The sequence below is a fragment of the Branchiostoma belcheri genome, unplaced genomic scaffold, assembly GCF_001625305.1.
Source record: "Branchiostoma belcheri isolate BF01 breed outbred unplaced genomic scaffold, Haploidv18h27 scaffold15, whole genome shotgun sequence".
NCBI lineage: Eukaryota > Metazoa > Chordata > Leptocardii > Amphioxiformes > Branchiostomatidae > Branchiostoma > Branchiostoma belcheri.
Window position 1 is genome coordinate 639,673 of NW_017802935.1, and position 22,768 is coordinate 662,440.

Here is a 22,768-nt window from a genome sequence, read left to right on the forward strand (position 1 = left end):
TGCGCGCGAGAGTGTACAAAGCACGCCATCTGACGACTTAATGATAAACTGCAGCGGTTTGATTTTTACAACCAAGGAGGCTAGGAGCTATCTAAACACGCCCCCCCCCCCGAAACAAGTGCTTTTACAAAAAGCTGGCATTTCGGCGCGCTATCATTGTGAAATGTTGTACATCTTACATATGCAACCATGCATCTGCTTGGGAATAACTTTATAGGTATGCCACTCTACATCTGCTTGGAAAGCAGATGCATCGTTGCGGTATTTTTTCGCGGTATTTTTCGCGGCACATTTGGTGTGTTGAAGCGGCGATAGCGCCGTGTTGCAGTCGAAATAAAGTCAAAATAATGGCACAGTACACAAGTAGAGACACGGTTTTAATGATTAAAAATGAGTTGTATGAGAAATTAAACGTTATTGGAATAAACAGGCCAAAAAAAGAACACAAAAGCATGCCGCATTTGGCGGCTATGAACCGGCTCGCGCTTCTCATTACGTAGTGCCGATGTGCGCCCGACCGGTACCGCTCGATCAACGTAAATTTCGGCCTCCTTTGTGGTTCAAACAGACAACTTCGTCCCTTTTGGCGGCTTGATGTCCTGATATAAGAAATTTTCCGCCGATTTTGGTGATTTGTTTTGCATGTTTTTGGTTGAAAATGTGTTGCAACTTGACTTTTTTTTCTAATTAGCCGGCATTGGCTTTTCAAATAAGGGGCGCGATAAACAATGGCGCCAATGATAAACGGTTTGGGTTTTCACAATTCTTTTGAATTAGCAGACTTTTTCTTATAAGCGTTTTGCAATTAACTGGCTTTCACTGTAACTTTATAGGTATGCCACTCTACATCTGCTTGACGATGACTCAATAGCAAGATCACGGATGCCAGCAACATCTGCTTGGAGATAACCCTTACATTTACCACCCTACATGTGCTTGGTAATTATTATAGAATGATATGTTCCTCTACATTCATAAATTCCGCAAAAAGCCAGCATGTGCCGGCTTGTCGTATACGTCGCTAAGTACTGCCGCGAATTCACAATACTAGCTTTGTATTCTTGTGGTTTAGTAACATTTCTTTTTTTGGCCGGATTTTTTTTATTCGCCCGTGCGCACTAGTTTAGGTGTCTTCAGAGGATGTCATCCATAAAATTAAGACGGTGTGGCCTTATTAGTAGGAAGGGGGTGTGATACGAGTATCACTCATTATAAAACCGTGTAATGATTACCACAGAGCCTCGCGAGGTCAAACAAAGGGCAAACAAAACCTTTGGAACCCGCTATTGACTCTGTATTGTCCTCAGCTTGAATGCACGCAGGTAACCCCAGCCCTAGAAGTAGACCTGCGTGTTGCAGCTGCCATGAAAAATTCATGGGGCAAAGCTTCGCCTGAGGGCTAGTTCTCATCCGCGTCATAGCGCATCACTTGTCTTGTCCTATCGTCCTGTCAATCATAATTACAAGCGCGAATCTGATTGGTTAAGATAACAAGAGTGGGCGTGGCCATGCAGACACAGGGTTCAGACCGGCAGGGTCACCAGGAGAAGCCACCGGTAGAAGCCTGGGCACCCGATCAGGAAACAAGTTTGTCACCAACAACCGACGTTAAAGTCGACATGGGGAAGAAAAAGTACGAGTTGTCCAGGGAAGCAGAGAAGAAGAAGAATGACGAGGCTGACCCTCAAGACACCACCTGTGAGAAAGCGGGGTTGGAGAGCGATCTTAAGGAACAGGGGAAGTGGTGGCACGTCTGTGTTAAGATCGTGGCTTGTTTCTTGGGAGGAATTCTGTTCGGCATCGCCCTGGAGAAGACGAGAGGTGAGAAACTTGCTTGCTTGATTGTTTACTTGCTTGTTTGAACCTTTGTTTTTATTCACCTAATCCTCAAACTGGTTTCTTGGTCGCTTCTCATTGGGATTTGCGGTTATAAGGAAAGAGGTCAGGGTCATTCAAGTATAGCAACATACAGGTTACACGGTTGACGTGCTAACAAATCTAGGAACATATTGTCGTAACAAGTGTACCGTTTTATCCATTCAAGAACCTAGATACAACAACTAACACGAATGAACATTATAATAGTAAATGGGCCCTTCTCAGTGTCCATATCGGAAACAATGACGCAGGCTTAGATAGGCCGGTGCCTTAAGCCTCTACATACCTAAAGTCTTTGTTGTCGTTCCAAAACATGCCGACCCTGACATTCTTGCGTTTGTCGTGCATCTGCCCCTCTTGTACTGTATGTTTTCAGTAGCCTTGTGTACCGTGGCCGACAAGTACAAAATTTTACACCGCAACTTTTGGTGTTTTACACCGCAACTTTTGGTGTTTTACACTGCAACTTTGGGTGTTTTACACTGCAACTTTTTCTGTGTTTTACACTGCAACTTTTGCTGTGTTTTACACTGCAACTTTTGCTGTGTTTTACACTGCAACTTTTGGTGTTTTACACTGCAACTTTTGGTGTTTTTACACTGCAACTTTTGCTGTGTTTTATACTGCAACTTTTGCTGTGTGGAAAACTTACACCCCTCCCCTTTTATAATGGACGGTCCCCCTGTCAGGTCAAAGGTGACAAAGATGGCGGCGACAAGTCACAAGCTGACGTCTAGAAGAAAAACGATGCCCATACCCAATAATAATGAACTAACCTGCAGAAAATTTATGTCATTGCTGTTGATGTCTGGAGCTGGATATCTGACGTCCTTGATAAATTTGTTCTGACGCATGGCAGCAAAAAGCAACATAATTTGTAATCACTGGACCTGGTCGAAACATTTTTAAATTTATCCCGGTCTATAGGCCAAAGCTAGAAAAACCTTTAGAAAAAAACTAACGTCACAACGTAGCCAAGCTTTTCCTCTAAAAAACTTATGCACGAAAAGGATAACTCAGTCGACGTAGTTTGCATGCCATCGTTGTCACCTTTGACCTGACAGGGGGACCGTCCATTATAAAAGGGGAGGGGTGTAAGTTTTCCACACAGCAAAAGTTGCAGTGTAAAACACAGCAAAAGTTGCAGTGTAAAACACAGCAAAAGTTGCAGTGTAAAACACCCAAAGTTGCAGTGTAAAACACCAAAAGTTGCAGTGTAAAACACCAAAAGTTGCGGTGTAAAACACCAAAAGTTGCGGTGTAAAATTTTGTTCTTGTCGGCCACGGTACTTGTGTGTTGAAGTTAAATCTAAACGGTAGCCTTGTGTGTAGGAGCTATACCTAAGCAGTAGCCTTGTGTGTTAGAGCTTAATACAGTCAGAGAGACAGATAACTAATTAAGCTACATGTATCGTTACAAAACAGTCCAACGTATAATGCAAATATGCTATCATCAAGCCCATAGTTTACATGTCTTCCCTTTGTATGCGAGTTTTTGTTGTACAATGCTCAGTACCAGAGAATTTCAGTGTATACACCAGCTAGTTTGTCTTTTACTAACTCCTTATATCGTGCACGTGTGTAATTCAGGGCCCCGATGAAAGACGTACGTATGTCCTCGTAACGTTATATTACATGGTCTGTGGTGTTGTAATATTGGTACCGCACAAACATGTATTGTATTGTCGGTTTTAAGTACTTTGTAAACATTGAGACAGAGAAGCAAATGCCATTTAAAAACTAGGCCAGTGGTAGCAGTTACACTTTACGTCAAAGGTGACTTATTTTACGTCCATATGATTTACTTAACGACACGTTAAAGGCATCAGTGCAGTTTTTAGGGCCTGGAAACCCGATTTTTCAAAGTCAATATCCTAGTCTCTTACCTACATACTGAGTTGAAACCACAGTATCCCAATGTATATTGACCCTCATGGAGCAAAGATTCCCAAAATTCGACAGAAAATGGTTACTGGAAGGGCCCTTGGCTGATTTTTAGGGTACCACCCAGAAAATGAATTAGTAGAGTATGAAATACTGACTCAAATGTGCTAATATGAAGCAGCATGTGTCCATATCACAAATATTGCCTTGAATATTTCCAGTTTTGCTGCCCTGAAATCGCATTGGATGCCTCAATTATGGACTTGAATATACAGTGTGATAAATAAATAATATACTATTTCTAATAACCATTACCCAAGTTCACTCAAACGTTCACCTCGATATTCTTGCTTAGCCACCGTGAGTCAACATTTTTTCGAAAAACAACAAAAGTTCAACCACCTGACGGACGTTCACCTTTGACCTTAAGGACGGCCTTGAGCCTGAATGGTTGATCAGTTGAGTGCGTAACTCGATCGCTGTGAACAGAGGATCTTGCTTTAAAAGCACTCAAAATAAACCTACCCAAGGCCGCCATTCAGTAGCCTCCACCAGGCCTTTCTACCGGAATACGGACGGTAGAATTCGGCAAAAATAGAGAGTAAAATTGGCCAAGGGAGTCCGGCCGCGGGGAGCTAGTTTTTTCCCTGCGCGGCCAATCAAACCTACAAGGCGGCCAAACTCCCCTGGCAATTATTCTTCTTTATATAGCCAGCGTAGTTAGTCTGGTAGAGACTAACCATTCAGTAGGCCTTTAGAATGTTGTCTATGTGGACAAGTGGTCACTCTAGACAGGGTTCTTAATGCTCGTGTAAATGGGAAAATTATCAAGGGGACTACTGAAATGTTGTCAAAATATAGAGTTTGTCCGTTCACTTGTGCAGGTTTGACTGTATTCAACTGTACTTAATACGTGATATATTGGGCTGCATGTAGAACTTGATAAAAGTCAAAGTTTACTGCACAACGATTGTCACGGGTACAATGTATGGCAAATAATAAGATTACTAGTTGGTAGGTGTCTAACATAATGCTATATATATGGTCAACGGACATTGTATCTGACATTGTATCTGAGTATTATAAAGGACTACTGGCTAGAGAATATTTCAACTCTACATGTACACTCTACATTACGCTTAACTATACACATGAAGGGTACAGTGAGCAGTTGTACCTAATTATACTTGATATGCGGCGCATTGTACATAGACCGCCTGCACATTTGTAACCATAAGCTCTCTCATAGAATGTTTTCTCAGTGCTTGTTTGAACGAAGCAAGTTGTGCAAGTAACAGAGTAATCTTGTGCGATAAAAGAACAAATGATTTTGATGGAATGTACTATTCACATTGTAGGGGTTACGGTAGACAAAACAATGAAAGATAATTTCTATGTATATTAGGTTAGGCCATGTTGATTTGATTATATGGATGACATCCGCGCGCGCATGAATTTTCGGCCGTTTCAAAAAAAAAAAGGTTTTCAACCATACTGTAGATCGTACAAAACAGTTGCAAAATGAGCAAAAATATACTAAGTTACAAGAAAAAAAAACATACCAATGTCGTAGAATGCCAAAATCAAACGAAAAAACACGAAATTGTAAAGAAATGAATTCGAAGAGTAGATTATTCGCCAAACCATATTCTGTGCCATCTGTTCAACCTTCATGACCACGTACATTTCATAATAAAAACAACTTTTTTTTTGCAAAACTTTTTTTTATTCGCACGCGCGCATCAGTTTTGGGGTTCCCGAAAGATGTCATCCATATAATCAAATCAACATGGCCTTATTTCGTCGCCAATTGTTATAGTTTTGGGGTGGCTGAGTTGTTGGTGTTTCTCCGGGCAGTGTAGGTTGACCGCATGTGAGTTGGAGGAAGATTGACAGCAGAATGATGGGAGGGCAAAAGATCAAGGACTGGAAATGGGGTGCACTGTTTTATCACGATTTTTGAGCAAAACGTCATCACTGATTAGTTCGTCTAGAAATTCATGTTTTCAGGCTGTTGCAGATACAGCGCCAAAGCTTACAAATACGCAGACGGTGATAATGTGAACAGGGCAAATTATGCTTTTTTCTGTTCCAGTTTTCGAGCCCAACGTCATCCGTGACCAGTTCGTGTACCAGCGGTTCATCATGATGAAGGCGTTCCTGGCTGCCATGGCAACGGGTTTGTTGTGCCTGGGTGTCATGGCAACGTTGCCCGTGACGCGGCCGGTGTTCCACGAGATCCGCCATGTCTTCATCGACCACCAGGAGAAGGGCGTGGTGACGAGCGTGGTGGGAGGGGCGCTGTTGGGGATGGGGATGACCATCAGTGGGGCGGTATGTTGATTTGTGAAACCTGTTCTATTTTATCGTTGAAGAGATTCATTTGTCACGTATAGATACAATTACTAGAGGATTCTTTCAACAGTGACAAGTTTGAAGGGTAAAGATACTGAGATAAAAATTTGGAGGTCAGTATATTTACCCTTCAAACTTGTCACTGTTGGAAGAATCTTCTAGTAACTGTTCTATTTTAGTTGGCATCCGTTGGTCGCCGCCATTTTGTTTCCCACCATGCTAAGAGAGGTCAAAGTTTAAGTATGATGGGAATGAGGGTCGACATTTTTTGCTTATTTTGTGTGTGTATGGTGGGAGTGACGCTACTGGGCATGAGGATGACCATAAGCGGGGTGGTATGTTTATTTGTGAATCCTGTTCCTTTTTTAGTTCGCGTCCATGGGCACCGCCATTTTGTTTCCCACCATGCTAAGAGAGGTCAAAGTTTAATAAGAGTATGATGGGTCTGCAAACAGAGCTGGGAGACATTCCTGAGGACAAAATTCCTGTACAATTCCTAGAATTCTTGCAAATTGCACACAATACTGTACCGTTAGGCACCTTTCTGTATGTATGTACCTTTAAGTTGCTACTATCCCGTTATTTACAGACAAATTTAGTCTTTTTGATTTACGATTAATCTTAATATTTTCTCCGTGCTTCTCTCCCCTGTAGTGTCCGGGGATGGTGTTGGCGCAGGTCGGGGCAGGCGTGGGGAACGGAGCTGCACGTAAGGGAAATCTGGATGTATTAAACTTAATAAAAGCTTTATAACGGAAAATGAAGTCAAAGGTGTTGTTTGGGTGTATGTGAATGCATGTTTTTATATGTATTTATGTATGTGTGTGTGTGTTTGTGCGTGTGTGTGTGTGTGTGTGTGTATGTGTGTGTGTGTGTGTGTGTGTGTGCGTGTGTGTGTGTGTTTGTGTGTGTGTGTATGTGTAATACTATGTAATCTTGATTTTGGTGTGGCAGATACTACTAGACGAAAAAAGTATGTAAAAAGTAGGGTAGCAGGCTTTGTCCTTCAAGCAACTTGTTGTGGAATCGCATGGGCATTTTAATTTGTAAACGAACAGCTATTTGTGTCTACCATGTTTTAAACTGTAAAATTCCATATCTGATGAATGTTGGTAACCTGTTATTCCACCCAGTCCTGACGCTGCTCGGCTGCCTGGTTGGAGTGGCGCTGTACGCAGCGGTGGAACCGTGGGTGGTTCGGTACACCAGACCCGCAGGGCCATACAAGAAGAGACAGTACGTTACTCTGTTCGCTGTATTTGTTTGTCGTAGCTGCAGTTCATAGTTGTAGTTCGTCTGCTGTAGCTGTAGTTGATTTTGTCTGTGTTCTGGTGGGTGTAACACTCTAAGCAGCGGTGGAAGCATCTGTATCTGTATCTGTATCTGTATAGCCGGTATAACCGCCTTTCGGCGTAATACACCAGCTTCGCAGGCACGCGGCGCGGCGGCAGCTGGCTACATTACACCGATCGACTTGTTACACCTAACCCTTGAACTTCTAGCTTCTTTAACCATGGGTGGTTCGCTACACCAGACCCATAGGACCGTACAAGAAGAAACAGTACGTTGTTGTGCACCATTGTAGTTGTACTGTGATCATTCATAACGTTCTGAATGAAGGTTAATTTGTACCTACTTGTTTGTTCGCAGGAGACCTTACGAAAGTCGCTGTACCCCTGTTGTGTCGACATACATGTAAAACTTTCTGTAAGCTTATAGTAATAAGATTACTTAAAGAAAGACAGTCCGACTCGACGGTTGTGCGACTGAAAATTCGACATAATGCTCAGGTCACATTTCCAAGCCGGTACCCGGCCGAACTGTTTACTTGAACGAAAAATAAACGATTCATATTAAGAATATGGACAGATAGTGCTCAAAATCAGTTGTTGCAAATCTTTTGTGTTTTTATGTCTTTTATATCACACTTTTTATTCCCAGAAACTGTCCTACCGGGCCCCGGCTTAAGCTTGGAAATGTGACCTCAGCATAAGCATTATGGTTTGCCTGTGTTGAACGAAAGTGCTAACTTCATTATTTTTGTGCTCTGTTTCGTACAGCGTTGACGACTGGGTCCCCCTCCCCTACGCCGCCCTGTCTCTCGCCATGACGCTCGCCCTCGCCCTGATCATCTTCGGCCTGGAGTGGGTCCGACCGTGGCAGAGCGAGCTGTGCGAGTACAGACATGTCAACACTAGTGCTGTGGCGTGTGTACCGGTAAGGACAACAAAACTTTTTCTGAAGTTTTTCGTCAATACTGTCGTCAATACAAATGTATCTGGTAAACAATGTCGGCCTCGTCACTATTCACAGAAATTTCACACATCGGAAATATGACACCATTTTTAGAAATATGACACCATTTCCTTCCTGCAGGTACCAAACGGCGGAGACTGGACGTGCTTCATGAGCCTGAGAGCGTGGCCGCCGTGGATAGGAGGTAAGAAATTGTTCATTGTCAAGGAGCCCCTAGCTGTCACACATAGCCTAATTATATTAGGCCTCCCAAACACTGCCGAACCATGGTTAGGAGTAGACTATTAGCTAGATTGGCTATGGTTGGCTAGTTTTCGGCGAGGTCGGCTAGGGTTCGGACGAGCCAGCCGAATGTTTCAACATTTGGATGTGGAGGGGCGGTTGGGCCACGGTTGGCTTGTGTTCTGGGGTAGGTCAGTAATGGTCGGTGTGTGATGCGATAAGATTCGTGAAGAAGGGTAGGCGTGGAGTAAATCTGGCCAGACAGCTCCCTAACAGACCTCTGAATGGGTTAGGATTACTAGTAGTTACGGTCCTGGATTGTCTAACGCCCCATCCTCTCTGTCCAGGAATCCTGATAGGCCTACTGCAGCTTGTGATCACCCTGAGTGTAGGCGACACGTTAGGCGGCAACAGTAGTTACTGTACGGTGGTGTCCCAAGTCTTAGTGACGGTGACAAATATAACAGAGGTGTTACGTGCGCTCCTATACAATCTAACGCGCATTCCCTCCTTGCTGCAGGAATCCTGATAGGCCTGCTGCAGCTTGTAATCACCCTGAGTGTAGGCGACACGTTAGGCGGCAGCAGTAGTTACTGTACGGTGGTGTCTCAGGTCCTGGTGACGGACAGGCTCCGGCAGATGTCCCCGTACCTCAGCAGGTATAGGAGCGGCCTCGGCAACTGGTGGCAGGTAAGAGATGAACAAGATTTCCGGGCACCAATAACACCTCCTCCTCACCTCACCTCACCGGTCCCATAGCAGTCTGTCCTGCCGTCGGGGCAACTAAACTGTCCACAAGAGTTATCCACCCAGGCCAATAACACACTGTCTTTAATTGTAGAGTTTAAGCAGTTTAGCAGTAAACTTACCATAAATGTGTATACACCAAAGGTGTGTGAATGACATACGGCACCAAGTACAGGCATACTTCCTGCAACAGTGGACTTAGAACAAACATCCTCATGCCAGTTATAAAGTCTATCTAGTTTTCATCTAGCCTGGTATCCAGTCTGATCGTGATTGGGGGTATTGGCAGGTTGTGTCTTCGGGGGCTCTAAGAGCTTCCCCCGTCCAGTGCAACAGACCGTCCCGGTAGGAGTGTTACGCTAATCAGAGACAGTATGCTTGGGGATTTGGTTTCTCCCCAACACGAGGGCTAATTGATCTCTCGTGAAATACACACCGGGAAACCTATGTGAGGCAGGCGGGCCAGAGCTCTTACGGCCCCGAGCTCTTACGGCCCCGACCACGATCAGACTGGATACCAGGCTAGTTTTCATCGAGATAAAAAAAAAAATCCTAAGCTCATGTTGGTAGTTAGACGCCACAGGCTCAGCAGGTACAGGAGCGGCCTCGGAAACTGGTGGCAGGTAGGAGAGACAAGTAGTGCGTCTAACCTGTATCCATGTATTCACATTTGCAGCAGAGAAATCTAGTGTGTTCTAGCGTGGGATGGCGTTCAGCACCAAGGACAGGTATACATGTATAAAGATAAACTGGAAAGGGTAGAGAACTAAGTTGCAAGATTCTGCACGAACAACTACCAAGGGGGTGCTAGTGTAACGGAAATGAAAAGAAACCTACAGTGGGGGTCGCTGGAAGACAGACGTAGAATGTCCAGACTGTGCATGATGTACAACATGGCTAATAAACTGGTGGACGTACCAACTACTAAGTATCTGATACCAGCCCAGAAAAGAACAAGAAATACTTATCTTTCAAGCACCAGAGTTATCAACCGAGGATTGAGGTGTTCAAAAGCTCAGTCCTTCCTAGAACTATCGCAAAGTGGAACTCACTGTCACCAATCACAGTGGGGGCATTATAAAAAAAAATTAGATAGCCAGCGTAAGACAGCCAGCGTGCCTGCGAAGTTGGGGTTACGCCGAAGGGCGGTTATACCAGCTATACAGATACAGATATACCTATATCCACACTCACCTTTGTAGCAGAGAAACCTAGTGTGTTCTAGTGCATGTGGGATGGCGTTCAGCACCAAGGACAGACACACTTCTTGGGGGAATGGATAAATTGTCATTCTGATCATCAGGTATATCGAGGCTTGACTACATCATGCTTTTAGCAGCCCTGACACAAATAACAAGTGGGGTCGTGTGGCGTAGCGGCAGAGTGCTCGACTCGGAACCAAGAGGTCCCGGGTCCGAGTCCTGACATGCCACCGATCTTGTGCCCTTGGGAAAGGCACTTTACACGACTTTCCTCACTTTGCTCAGGTGAAAATGAGTATTGTCCTGTCATGTATTTGTCCCCTGTGTTGGTGGCGGCATTAATATAAGTTGAAAAAACTTGAGTGTGCCGTCACCACGTCTGGTGATTACATGTTGGAATAAAAAAAAAATTGTTCCTTATTGATGAGGATTATATACCAGAGAAAACGTCCCGTCTGAAACAGCCCTCTGAAAATGACACGCATGATACGCGGCGCCACCTCGCGAGATTAGGGTGTACTGCATTGAAAATCATTGGTGCACGCCTTGATGTAGCCTCCATAGAATGCCAAAAACTGGGGGTTTTAGGGGTCTTCATGGTCTTTCGGAGATTTTATTGGCTATTTTCTGATTGCATATAGACCTGGTTGAATTACCCCCGTTTTTAGAACTGGGCTAATCAGAAAACAGCCGAAGACCACCAAACCCCCAGTTCTATAAGCCTGCTACGGAGGCTAGCCTAGTGTCCGGAACCGTACGTCTTTTATCCAGAATCATTCTCAGACAAAGTTCTGGAAAGTTCAGGCGTATCCAGAACCGTGTTTGTGGCAAATCTACGTTCTTGGATACGCGGAGACTGTCCAGAATAGTGCGTAAGCCAAACCCATCCAGGTATAGATCTAGGTAGGCATGATTCTGAACAAGATGTGACTCTCCTGTTCTGTTTTTTCACTCAAGACTCAAGAATGATTTATTGATCACTCGCAGTAAACTTTGAGTACAAGTTACGGAATTGCGAATCAATGTACATTTCATTTAGAATAATCTAAAAGTTTATATTATTGCACATAATGAAGTTAATAAAAATACAGATACATTAGGAACATTACATAGAACACAATAATTGCACATACTATTACCTACAACTGTTAAAAATTACGACTAGAAGAACCGTTGAGTTAGCTCATGTGATACAAATATTTTCTGGTACATGCCCAAACTTCAACTGTTACACATATTTCTTAAATTCAAGGTATGTAAGGATGGTAAAGAAGGGGGTAACTATTGACCGTTATTGTTCAACAGATGTAGGGGATTGGTGAGTTTCTATAGCGAGTGGTATTTCATCAAATGAAAATATATTATCTATTTTTTATATTCCTAAACATGTAATCACAGGACATGGTGACGACACACTCAAGTTTTATCAACTTATTTTAATGCCGCCACCAACACAGGGACAGTACAATACTCATTTACACCTGAGCGAAGTGAGGAAAGTCGTGTAAAGTGCCTTTCCCAAGGGCACAGGATCGGTGGCATGTCAGGACTCAAACCCGGGGCCTCTGGTTCCGAGTCGGGAACGCTGCCGCTACGCCACACGACCCCAAAATTTATTATTATCTATTTCCCCAGGTGGTGTATGTGGCGGGAGCAGTAGTCGGTGCTCTGATCTCGGCAGCCTCGTCCCAGACCCTGGGCACGGTGAAGAGCGTGTCGATGGCGTCCGGGTTCTTCGGGGGCCTCGTCATGCTGTTTGGCGCCCGGCTGGGGGCTGGGTGTACAAGGTGAGCACATGTACCTCAGAATTTTTTTCTACAATGTGCTAACATAAACAACGACTTGGTCGTGATATCATGACACTAAACTGCTTCCATTGGACCTATAACATCATTACGTCACAATTTGTTTACCACAATGAATGCCGGTCAATTGATGTTTACATTGTACAGGGGTGCGTAGCGCGGTGTGTGTTTGCCTTAATATAAGGCCTTTATACAGTACTACTTTCATCTACTGTCACAACTAAATCATCCATTACGGCATGTAATGCTGTGTCAACAAAACTAGACGCAGCAAAAATCAAACATACCTGACTTTGAAAACTTTGTGATAACCTTATTCTTTAACTGACCGTTCTAGAATGTTCTTTAGAACAGGTAAACAAACTGTGACGTAATAATGGTATAGGTGCATTCTCACTTCATAACTCTAGACCACGGGCACAAAGGTATAAAATTTTTGTCGACGTTGTGTTAAACTCATATCGTGTTTCCTATCTATGTTCCAGTGGCCACGGTCTGTCCGGCACGGCGCTACTGGTGGTCATCTCGTTCTTTGCCGTGGCCGCCATGTTTGCGGGAGGAACAGTCGTGGGGTTCGTCATGTGGGCCGCGGCGAGGGCGGACATGCCCAACTTCCCCCTCAACTACGTGTCCTACTAATAAGAAAAGAACAAGAAACAGTCATGCCTTCAAATATCAGAGTTATCAACCAAGAGTTGACGTGTTGAAAACCTGACGTATTTTTTTCCAAGAACTATCGTAGTGAGGAACTCTTTGCCATCATGCACAGTTAGGGCATCATTACTATCTATGAAGCTTTTAACAAGTCCTGCAATTAAATGCGGAGGCAACATGTCTTCCATCTAATCTTTCTACCACAGAGCTACTGTAGAGAGTTTATTTGTTTAGGTTTAAATCAATGCCTCCGTACTAGTTTCTATTCAGTTATAGCTGAAGCTTCAGAAACCTCCTATACTCATCGAATGCTGTTGTATGTACAAACTTTGACGTGTAGTCAATTATTTTCAGTATTGATACCGGATTTAAGAGTGTTGTATTTTCTTGTCTAAGATAAAATAGTGGATCAAATATAAACACAGCCTTCAACCATTTAATAATTGAAATATTGTCTAATCAATATGTATATACAAATGTAGTACACGATGATAATTGTATCATTTGGTATGCTATTACACTAGTATTACGTATTTCACACATAAGTAAGTATTATACACATAAAAACAATGGTCAATATCCAGCAAGTCTGTACCTTCATATGAGTATCTACTTCGGAACCCGCATCACATGTGATATTAAGATTTATTAACTTTCTCGTCTGAGACAACAGTAGAAATTGTACAGTACGTCAACCGAACACATAACAGAGGTTTGACAAGACTCAACAGGTCTTTTGACTTTTTCATTTGATACTCGGCCTTCAACTAGTGGCAGAAAAAATGATACCAGTCTATCAAAGTTTGAAAAGACGTTTAATACTCGCCTTCACTCATATATACACAACAGGGAGTTCGTAGCTCTCGTAACGGTCAGACGTTCTACTAGAAGTTGTTCTAAAAGTCAAAAGGTTAGAAAGAAAGAGACTTCGCTGCAATCTACCTGTCAACTTGTCAAAATCATCAGACAGCGAGCTAAAGATTTTTGATGGATGGAAACAGACATACGCACTCCCCTACCCCCGTCACAGGTGTTACTTCTGTCAGCAGTGTACGCCTTATAGTGTGGAGTTATTGCGCAGTGTTATTACAAAGTGTTGAGATTCCTACAGACCTGTCTCAATGAGAAATCATTCTAGCCAGTCCGAACTCAACTTCATGTTTTCAATTGGTTTTTAGATTTGCCAGGGTAATTTTTGTTATATTTGCAGAAAGATTAGGTTCTAAATCAACTCCAGAATGATAATATTTTGGCCCAACAGTTGAAAAAAAGTTACTTTCTTCCTGGTTATTACAGTTTTTCCATCTATCACCGAAGTAGCCTGATTTAGCTTAAAATTCGTTCGTTACAAAGTTATACAAACCAACCCGGTATCTTGACTTCGTAGCATTTGGTCTTCATATGTTTTCTAGTGTGTGTGTAGCCCATACTAGACTCCAATAGGTTACTGGAATATAGTAGAAATTGGGCAAATAGACTGAGGTATATTCCAGATGAGTTAGCCGGCAATGGGAGTATACTTCGCACACACCCTTACATATTATCCAGTCTATTTGGACAATTTCTACTATATTCAAGCAATCGACCGGACTGTACGGTTTGAACCACTCGTGATGGAGCTTATTCCTTTCTATAAGTTTGGTGGTGAGTTCTTTAACGTGCTCAAATCGTGGTTCTTCTTAAATACGGGACCCTCAGGTTTAGGTTCCACCCAAAACGACGTTCTAAAGCTGGGAGCAACATTTTCAGATTATACAAGAAAAGTAGTAAAACTTTACAAACAAACCCTTATTGATTTAGTAATTAGGATGTAAAATTCTATTCTGTACCTGTTTGTACTATGGTCAATAGTTGTTGCCATAGATTGTACCATATACGGTTGTTTCTTTATCATTTATACTAGAATTCAAATATACACAGACATGTATGTGTCTTCCCTGAATTGCATGAGTTTATTACAGTAGTTGTTTTACATATCAATGTACATAAATATTTCAAATGTTAAAACAACACTCAGAATAATACAGGAACAGCATAATACAGGAACAGCATAATACAGGAACAGCATAATACAGGAACTCGAGCATCGAGTCTGATGGGGACACTGTCGTGCAATAAAGTTTTCATGCATATTTCTCCCCAAACCTTTCAGCATTAGATATCGACCAGATACTATCACCTTCCCGGTGGCCCAAACTGTACATTTTGTGTCGCAGACCCGGGAAGCATGCTAGCAGGGGATGTCTGTGTTATTGTTACACTTGATTGTGTTTCTTCTATTTCTTTTCACTATTAAAAATATGAAGTCGACATTTTAATATGAATCGGATATTATAGTGTCTCTATAGTTTTTATGAAGCATATTGTATGTAGGGTGCGATTCGGGCTAACCAGTTCCTTTCCCAATAAAATCTTAACTTGACAAAAAATTGTTGAAAAGTGCTTTTCACAAGAACACGACGTGATTTCATGCTGGGGATTCTGGCCTAGAAGTTTTCATGCATATTTCCTCCATTCACCCTTGGAGGCAGAATTCGTTCTACCTCCGTGCTTCACCCAACCTTTCAGCATTGAGTATCGAGCCGATATGATCTGAGCTCCCCGGTGGCCCAAACTGTACATTTTGTGTCGCCAACATACAGATAAAATACACAAAATAATAATAGTTAAAATATGTTCATGAATACAGACGGATCCAAATATTGCGAAAGAATCTGTTGCGGAATATTAGTACATCGGATTTGAGAAACCTTATAAATAGGATGTGAAGTTTTATTCCACATTTTTTGTACTATGGATAGTTCGTTGCCATACATTGAACCGTGTGCGATTGTCGTGCAATAAAGTTCATGTATATACCATCCAACCTTTCAGCCGCGGATATCGAGCAGATACCATCAATTCCCCGGTGGCCCAAACTGTACATTTTGTGTCGCCCGACCCGGGAAGTAAGGGAGACGATCTCGCGCGTCATCTCATCAGCCCGGCACGGAATGGGCGGCTCGGAACGCGCGGCTATCTTCTGGTCCATCAAGGCGACGGCCCGCCGTTCACACGCGACACCAGTCTACATTAGGCCACAACAAGGACATTTCATGTTTAAAGTAATTCTTTTATCCAACACAAAGAAGTCTTCTCACCTAGAGCTTTCGACCAGTCACTCTGGTCTTCCTCAGTAGACTGACCCAGTGAGTGCAGGAAAGTACATTTCATGTTGAATGTTTGAACTTTGTAAAATTTGTTAATGCAACTCAACGTTTTTCGTAATAGTCAATCGTGGAAAGGGCTAGTGGTCAACTGCACCGCAACCGAACGATGATGACGATGATGATAGTTAAAATTGAAATCACAGGGTAAAAAAATCCTGTGCACACAGAAATTCAGTGAAGGAGTTTCCCCCAAACCGTGCCCATCTAGTTCTCTGCCTGAATTCTGCATCTTCCCTGTCCTTGGTGCTGAAGTCTGTGTGATGTGTTGCTGCCATCCACCGTATGTCAGGTCCTGCGTATTGTATCCAGAACCGTGCCTATCTAATTCTATGCCTGAATGGTTTAGGGTTCAACTACATTGTACACAAACTGTTGCTGCTTCACCTCTACAACGTCGGAACTAATTTCACCGCTGCAACTACATGTATACCCGCGGCTACCTCACCACTTCTACAACTTCATCGGATTAATGAGGGACGACGTTTCTTCTTCTTTTTTTTTTTTTAATTCCAACATTTCATGAATAGACATGGTGACGGCACACTCATGTTATTTTAACTTATTTTATGCCGCCACCAACATGGAGGACAAATACAGGGCTGAACAATACTCATGTTCACCTGAGTTAAGTAAGGAAGTCGTGTAAAGTGCCTTTTCCAAGGGCACAAGATCGGTGGCATGTCAGGACTCGAACTCTTTGTTCCAAGTCGAGCACTCTGCCGTTACGCCACACGACCCCACCGACTTCTTTTTTTTCTTTTCAAAATCAGGTGAAGATCAATTCGCGATGATGTCATCCATATAATTCTCTTTTTGAAAATGAATGCACGCGTTGATGTTATCCATATAACTGCAATGCCGCGGCCCCGCCACCAGGGGGCGTCGCTAATTGTTTAGATAACGACAAATGAGTGCATCAGTCACGGTTGTCATGGTGATGATTGATGACGCGTCGGCGAGTCGAGGAGAAGTTACAAACATATACGTCTCTCTTCTCTTATTCTTAAACTTTTATTCATAAAGCTAAAGTAACTGGCGGTGCACCTTGATGTCTTAAGGGTTTGATGCAGAGAATAAAGACTTCACGGTCTGAGTGTTATGTAGGCCATTGTAGCGCGAGCTAGGTTTGGAATTTTTGCATCCAGAACCGTGCACAGCAGGAACGTTTCTGGACAGTTAACGCGTTGGTTGAGTGTCCAGAACCATATTTCATCCGGGACCAATGCTCAGGCAGGGTTCTGGATAGTCCACACGTATCCAGAACCGTTCCTAGGGCAAATTTATTCTGCGTTCTTGGATACACGGAGACACGGAACCGTGTCTGGTACTAACCCTAACACATTCATGCATTACTACTAGTAGCTATAGATAGGCACGGTTCTCAGTGGATGCAATGCGAGGAGGTCCATTGCCGCAGTGGCAAGCTAGGTTTTGGATCTCATACATTATCAATCATTGCATTTAATAAGAACTAGATAGGCACGGTTATGTATGCACGTGGACTAGCCAAAACCGTGCCCGATCCAAACTCTGACCGTTTTAGACATAGAGCTAGATCTGCACGGTTTGTTTGGGATACCTCTGGATGTAAGAAGGGCCTTTGGCACAGCAGCTAGTTTTTGGATCTCAAACATTATCATCGCACTTAAAAAGAACTAGATATGGATACACATGTTCTATCCAGAACCGTGCCTGATTCAGACCCTAGATAGACAGGGTCCTGGATACTACGTGAGGAGGGTCTTTGGCGCAGCAGCTAAGTTTTGGGATATCATACATTATCATTGCATTTTAATAAGAACTAGATAGGCACGGGTATGGATGCACGTGGACTATCCAGAACCGTGCCTGATCCAAATCGTAATCGTTTCAGACATAGACCTAGAGATAGGCAGGGTTCTGAATACCATGTGAGAAGGGCCTTTGTCGCAGCAGCTAGTTTTTGGATCTCAAACATTATCATCGCACTTAAAAAGAACTAGATATGGATACACATGGACTATCCAGAACCGTGCCTGATCCAGACCCTAGATAGGCAGGGTTCTGGATACTACGTGAGGAGGGTCTTTGGCAAAGCAGCTAAGTTTTGGGATATCATACATTATCATCGCACTTAAAAAGAACTAGATATGGATACACATGGACTATCCAGAACCGGGCCTTATCCCAACCCTAGATAGACAGGGTTCTGGATACTACGCGAGGAGGGTCTTTGGCGCAGCAGCTAAGTTTTGGGATATCATACATTATCATTGCATTTTAATAAGAACTAGATAGGCACGGTTATGGATGCACGTGGACTATCCAGAACCGTGCCTGATCCAAACCCAACCCGTTTTAGACATAGAGCTAGATAGGCACGGACTGGATACCATGCTAGGAGGGCCTTTGGCGCAGCAGCTAGGTTTGGGATGTCATACATTATCATCGCACTTAAAAAGAACTAGATATGGATACACATGGACTATTCCAGAACCGGGCCTGATCCAAACCCTAGATCTGCACGGTTTGGGATACCATGTGAGGAGGGTCTTTGGCGCAGCTAGTTTTCGGGATCAGTCAGGCATCATCATCGCTGACAGGGCGACAAATGAGTTGAGTATGACATGACAGCTGGCGTCCACACAGCGGCGGGCGAGATTTTTTTAAAGGTCGATATCCTTAATCTGACAGTGATGCATTCGTGTTCATGCATTCCCTGATATCTATAACTCTCGTGCTTTTTTCAAACATTCAATCTAATAAAATGAAATAGGCTCTGGTATGTAAGAATTCGGGATATTTTCTACACGAAAAAGTATGCATTTTTAGTGATTTGGAGAGAAAATGGTAAAATAGAACCTTAGACATCTACGCAATAAAAGTAACACGTCGAATCCCGTACGCTTGGGATATGTAAAAGGATGATATAATCTTTTTTTTTTTGCACTCTCGAAACGCATGGCTATTTGCAAGGCATTATGTCGATCGGGTTTTATATATTCAGTAGAGAACACAGTAAACTAGCGAGTTGAAAACCCCCAAGGTCTAATACAATTTGTACTCTTTATCCCAATGTCTAATACAATGTGTAATCTTTATTTATATTATTTGCACACATTGGTGCCACGAGGCTAATTGCAAAGTATAACGCCAATCTCCGTAGAGCACACAGCAAACCTGCGAGTTAAATGTGCCCTAACCCACCCGGTAACTCTGTAGGCGCGCAGACCACATGTAATACAATGTACAATGTTTATTAATATTATTTGCACAATCGTGCCACAAGGCTAATTGCAAAGTATAATGTCGATCACAATTGGGTATTACTTTACTCCATAGAGAGCACAGTAAACTAGCGAGGTAAATGTGCCCTATCCCACCCTGTTACTCTGTCGACGTACAGACCTCCGGTGTAGGTAGACCTACCGAGCAGCCCGGTCCCCACAGCGTACATGGTAAACTAGCAAGTTGAATGTATAATCTTTATTTACCTTATTCGCACAGTCGCGCCACAAGGCTAATTGCAAATCAAAGTATAGCGTCGATCGGGCTTCATTCCTTAGAGAACGCGATAAACTAGCGAGTCAAAATACCCAATGTCTAACACAATGTACACTCTTAATATTATTTGCACACTGGTGCCAGAGGGCTAATATTGCAAAGTATAATGTCAATTGCAATTGAGCCTTACTTTAATACTTATACTTCGTAGAGAACGCGATAAACTAGCGAGTGAAAAATGCCAGATGTGTAACACAATGTACATGATTGTATACTCTTTATATTATTTGCACATTGGTGCCAGAGGGCTAATATTGAACAGTATAAGGTCAATTGCAATTGCGCCTTACTTTGATACCTATACGCCGCAGAGAGCACGGTAAACTAGCGAGTTAAATGTTACCAATGTGTAATACAATGTACAATCTTTATTGATATTATTTGCACACTTGTGCCACAAGGCTAATTGTAAAAGCATAATGTCGATTGCAATTGGGCATTACTTTACTCCATAGAGAACACTGCAAACTAGCGAGTCACCCCCCCCCCAATGTCAAATGCAATGTACAATCTCTATTTACATTATTTGTACAGTCGCGCCACAAGGCTAATTGCAAATCAAAGTATAGCGTCGATCGGGCTTCATTCCGACAAACTAGCGAGTTAAATTTGCCCTAACCCGCCCGGTAACTTTCTAGGCGGTTCGAACCTAGCGTGGGTAGACCCAACGAGCAGCCCGGTCCCCCGTGGTGACGTAATCAGCTGACAATCGCGGTGACCTTTGCCCCCCCCCCGCAGCGCGCGAATGGTCCCGTCATGATTACGGCGTGGCAGGGCGCTGATGACGTGTGAGGCCGGGCTGATGGGATTACTACTAGTATGTGGTTGTATTATCAACCAAGAATTGAGGTGTTCAAAAACTCGTATTTCCCCAGAACTATCGTAGACTGGAACTCGTTGCCACCAAATTAAGCACAGTTGGGGCATCATCACTAGAAAGCTTTAAACAACTCCTGCAATTAAATGTGCACAGATTGAGTGTAACAAGTCGTTCGGTGTGATATAGCTAGCTGCCGCCTTGCCGCGTGCCTGCGAAGCTGGTGTGTTACGCCGAAGGGCGGTTATACCGGCTATACGGATACAGATACAGATATTATACTGGGAACATCAAAACTAACGTTAATAACGCAAAATTTGCGAAAAGTCAAAATCATTATCAGGTTCAGATGTTTGTTTCAGTATTTATGCCAAGCAGGCGCTAATTTAATATAAGTGGCTGTATTATAATAGAAATAGAAATAGAAATAGGCCGCTATAGAAAACTACCTGTGCACGAGAGATCATGTAAATATTGTCCAATGAATGCAGTGGAAAATGAAACACATTTTGTTAGCCAGTGTCCTCACTATGAGACCGACAAAAACAGATTATTTTAGACAGTTTCAACAATCTCTCCATCCTTTCCTCATTTAGAAGATCATCAAAAGACTATGTTTCTACTAAGATCACAAAACCCACTAATTATGCAAAACGTGGGACTATTCATTATCCACTGCCTTCAAAGAAGAAGTCGAACCTCATAATAGCTAGCGTAGTAGTAGAAGTATTTTTTTCCAGACAGTTGTTGCCTGTCTTCTATTACTGTATTGCAATGTGTATTATTCTTGATTGTAAAAGCAATTAGCCTTCGGGCATGATTTTGCAAATAAATTTATGTTAGAATTATACTGGGAACATCAAACCCCGCGCAAAATTTGCGTTAAGTGAAAATTATTATGAAGTTCAGATGTTTGTTTTAGTATTTATGCGAAGCAGGTGCTATTTCAATATAAGTAGCCTGATTTCATTTTATGGACGACATCATTAAGTTTAGGCATCTCAAAACTGATACAAGCGTGCAAAATTTGCTATTCATTTATGATAAATAGAAATTTTTGAAAATATAGTGTTCAAAATAGCTTGTTTCGATTCCATTCCAAACATTTTAATGTATACATATTAAACATCAGCGCATTCACGGATCATGTGATGTGTTAACAATAACCCAACGTAAAAAAAGAAATCCGAATAAAAAGCCTAAAAACTCGCCAAAGTAAGCTAAAAAAATATATGGAATCTAGGTATGAATACGAATAATAAAATGAATGTTAAATGAATAACGATACATCCTCTTTTATTATTTTGGTCATTGTTAGATTTCTATCTCTCAACACCTAGGTATTCAGCACCATGGACAGCGAAAAAAGCCTACATCAAAATCGAGAAGAAGAAGAAGGTCTCCCGTGCCCTTATGCAAAGCGTAGGGTGGTGTCCATATCCATTTCGTAGCCCTTGGGCGACAAACAGTTGTGCAAGGCACTACAGCAGGGTGCTAGTCCGCTGGTAGTGCTGTGTGTTTGACCTTCCCACACTCTTTCTCATATCTGCTGAAGAGAAAGAAGTGTGTACCATTTTTAAAGTCTTTGGTATGAACCGGCCGAGGTTTGAACTCACGACCTCCCGGTTACAAAGCGATCACTCTATCAATTGAGCTATTGCGCCGGTCTGATCAAAATCGAGCTAACCAACAACAAAACCCAAACCTCTGCTTGTAGAGCCAGCCAGGCGGGCCCGGAACTCCCCGTCCGTGTGACGACAATGACGGATATCCGGCGCCGTCCGTCCGACATTTACTGGCCTCTTAGGAGCGAGTTTGTCGTCTTGATTCAATTACGCGATACGTGACGCGATCAATCGTGCGGGAGACACGCTCACGATAACGGCGCGGGCTTCAACTTTCTACAGGCTGTTTTCTGTAAGATGGGGTAGTAATGAAGTCTTAAAATGATGTGGAAAAATATATCAACTAGCAGGAAATGTATGCTACAAAACATGTTTGTTATCAACTAATTCCTGACATGCACACGCTAAAAAAACAAACGAGCAGGCATTAACTTTTCACACACAATTGTCTGTAGAAAGGGATCATAGTAAAAAAGTCTAAGAATGATGCCGAAAAATTTGTATTACATAACATGTTCGTTATTAAATATTTCCTGGCATGCATCCGATAACGGTTCAGACGTTTTACAGA

The 22,768-nt window shown here is 42.7% G+C and overlaps 1 protein-coding gene across 1 annotated transcript; it reads left to right on the forward strand.

The window, feature by feature from the left end:
• The first annotated feature begins 1,290 nt into the window (after positions 1 to 1,290).
• On the forward strand, positions 1,291 to 13,610 carry LOC109465362. The gene is made up of 9 exons (XM_019762574.1): positions 1,291 to 1,821; positions 5,858 to 6,096; positions 6,772 to 6,826; positions 7,251 to 7,353; positions 8,178 to 8,334; positions 8,494 to 8,557; positions 9,116 to 9,285; positions 12,180 to 12,331; positions 12,835 to 13,610. Exons 1-9 carry the CDS (start codon positions 1,509 to 1,511, stop codon positions 12,986 to 12,988), a joined length of 1,407 nt encoding a protein of 468 aa, XP_019618133.1. The 5' UTR covers positions 1,291 to 1,508; the 3' UTR covers positions 12,989 to 13,610.
• Positions 13,611 to 22,768: the final 9,158 nt, after the last annotated feature.

Excerpts from the sequence above, each read along its gene's own strand:
- LOC109465362 (XM_019762574.1), top strand. The coding sequence starts at position 1,509 with ATGCAGACACAGGGTTCAGACCGGCAGGGTCACCAGGAGAAGCCACCG. Across the intron at positions 8,558-9,115 it reads GTGGCCGCCGTGGATAGGAG|GAATCCTGATAGGCCTGCTG; the intron begins GTAAGAAATTGT and ends TCCTTGCTGCAG. Across the intron at positions 12,332-12,834 it reads CTGGGGGCTGGGTGTACAAG|TGGCCACGGTCTGTCCGGCA; the intron begins GTGAGCACATGT and ends TCTATGTTCCAG.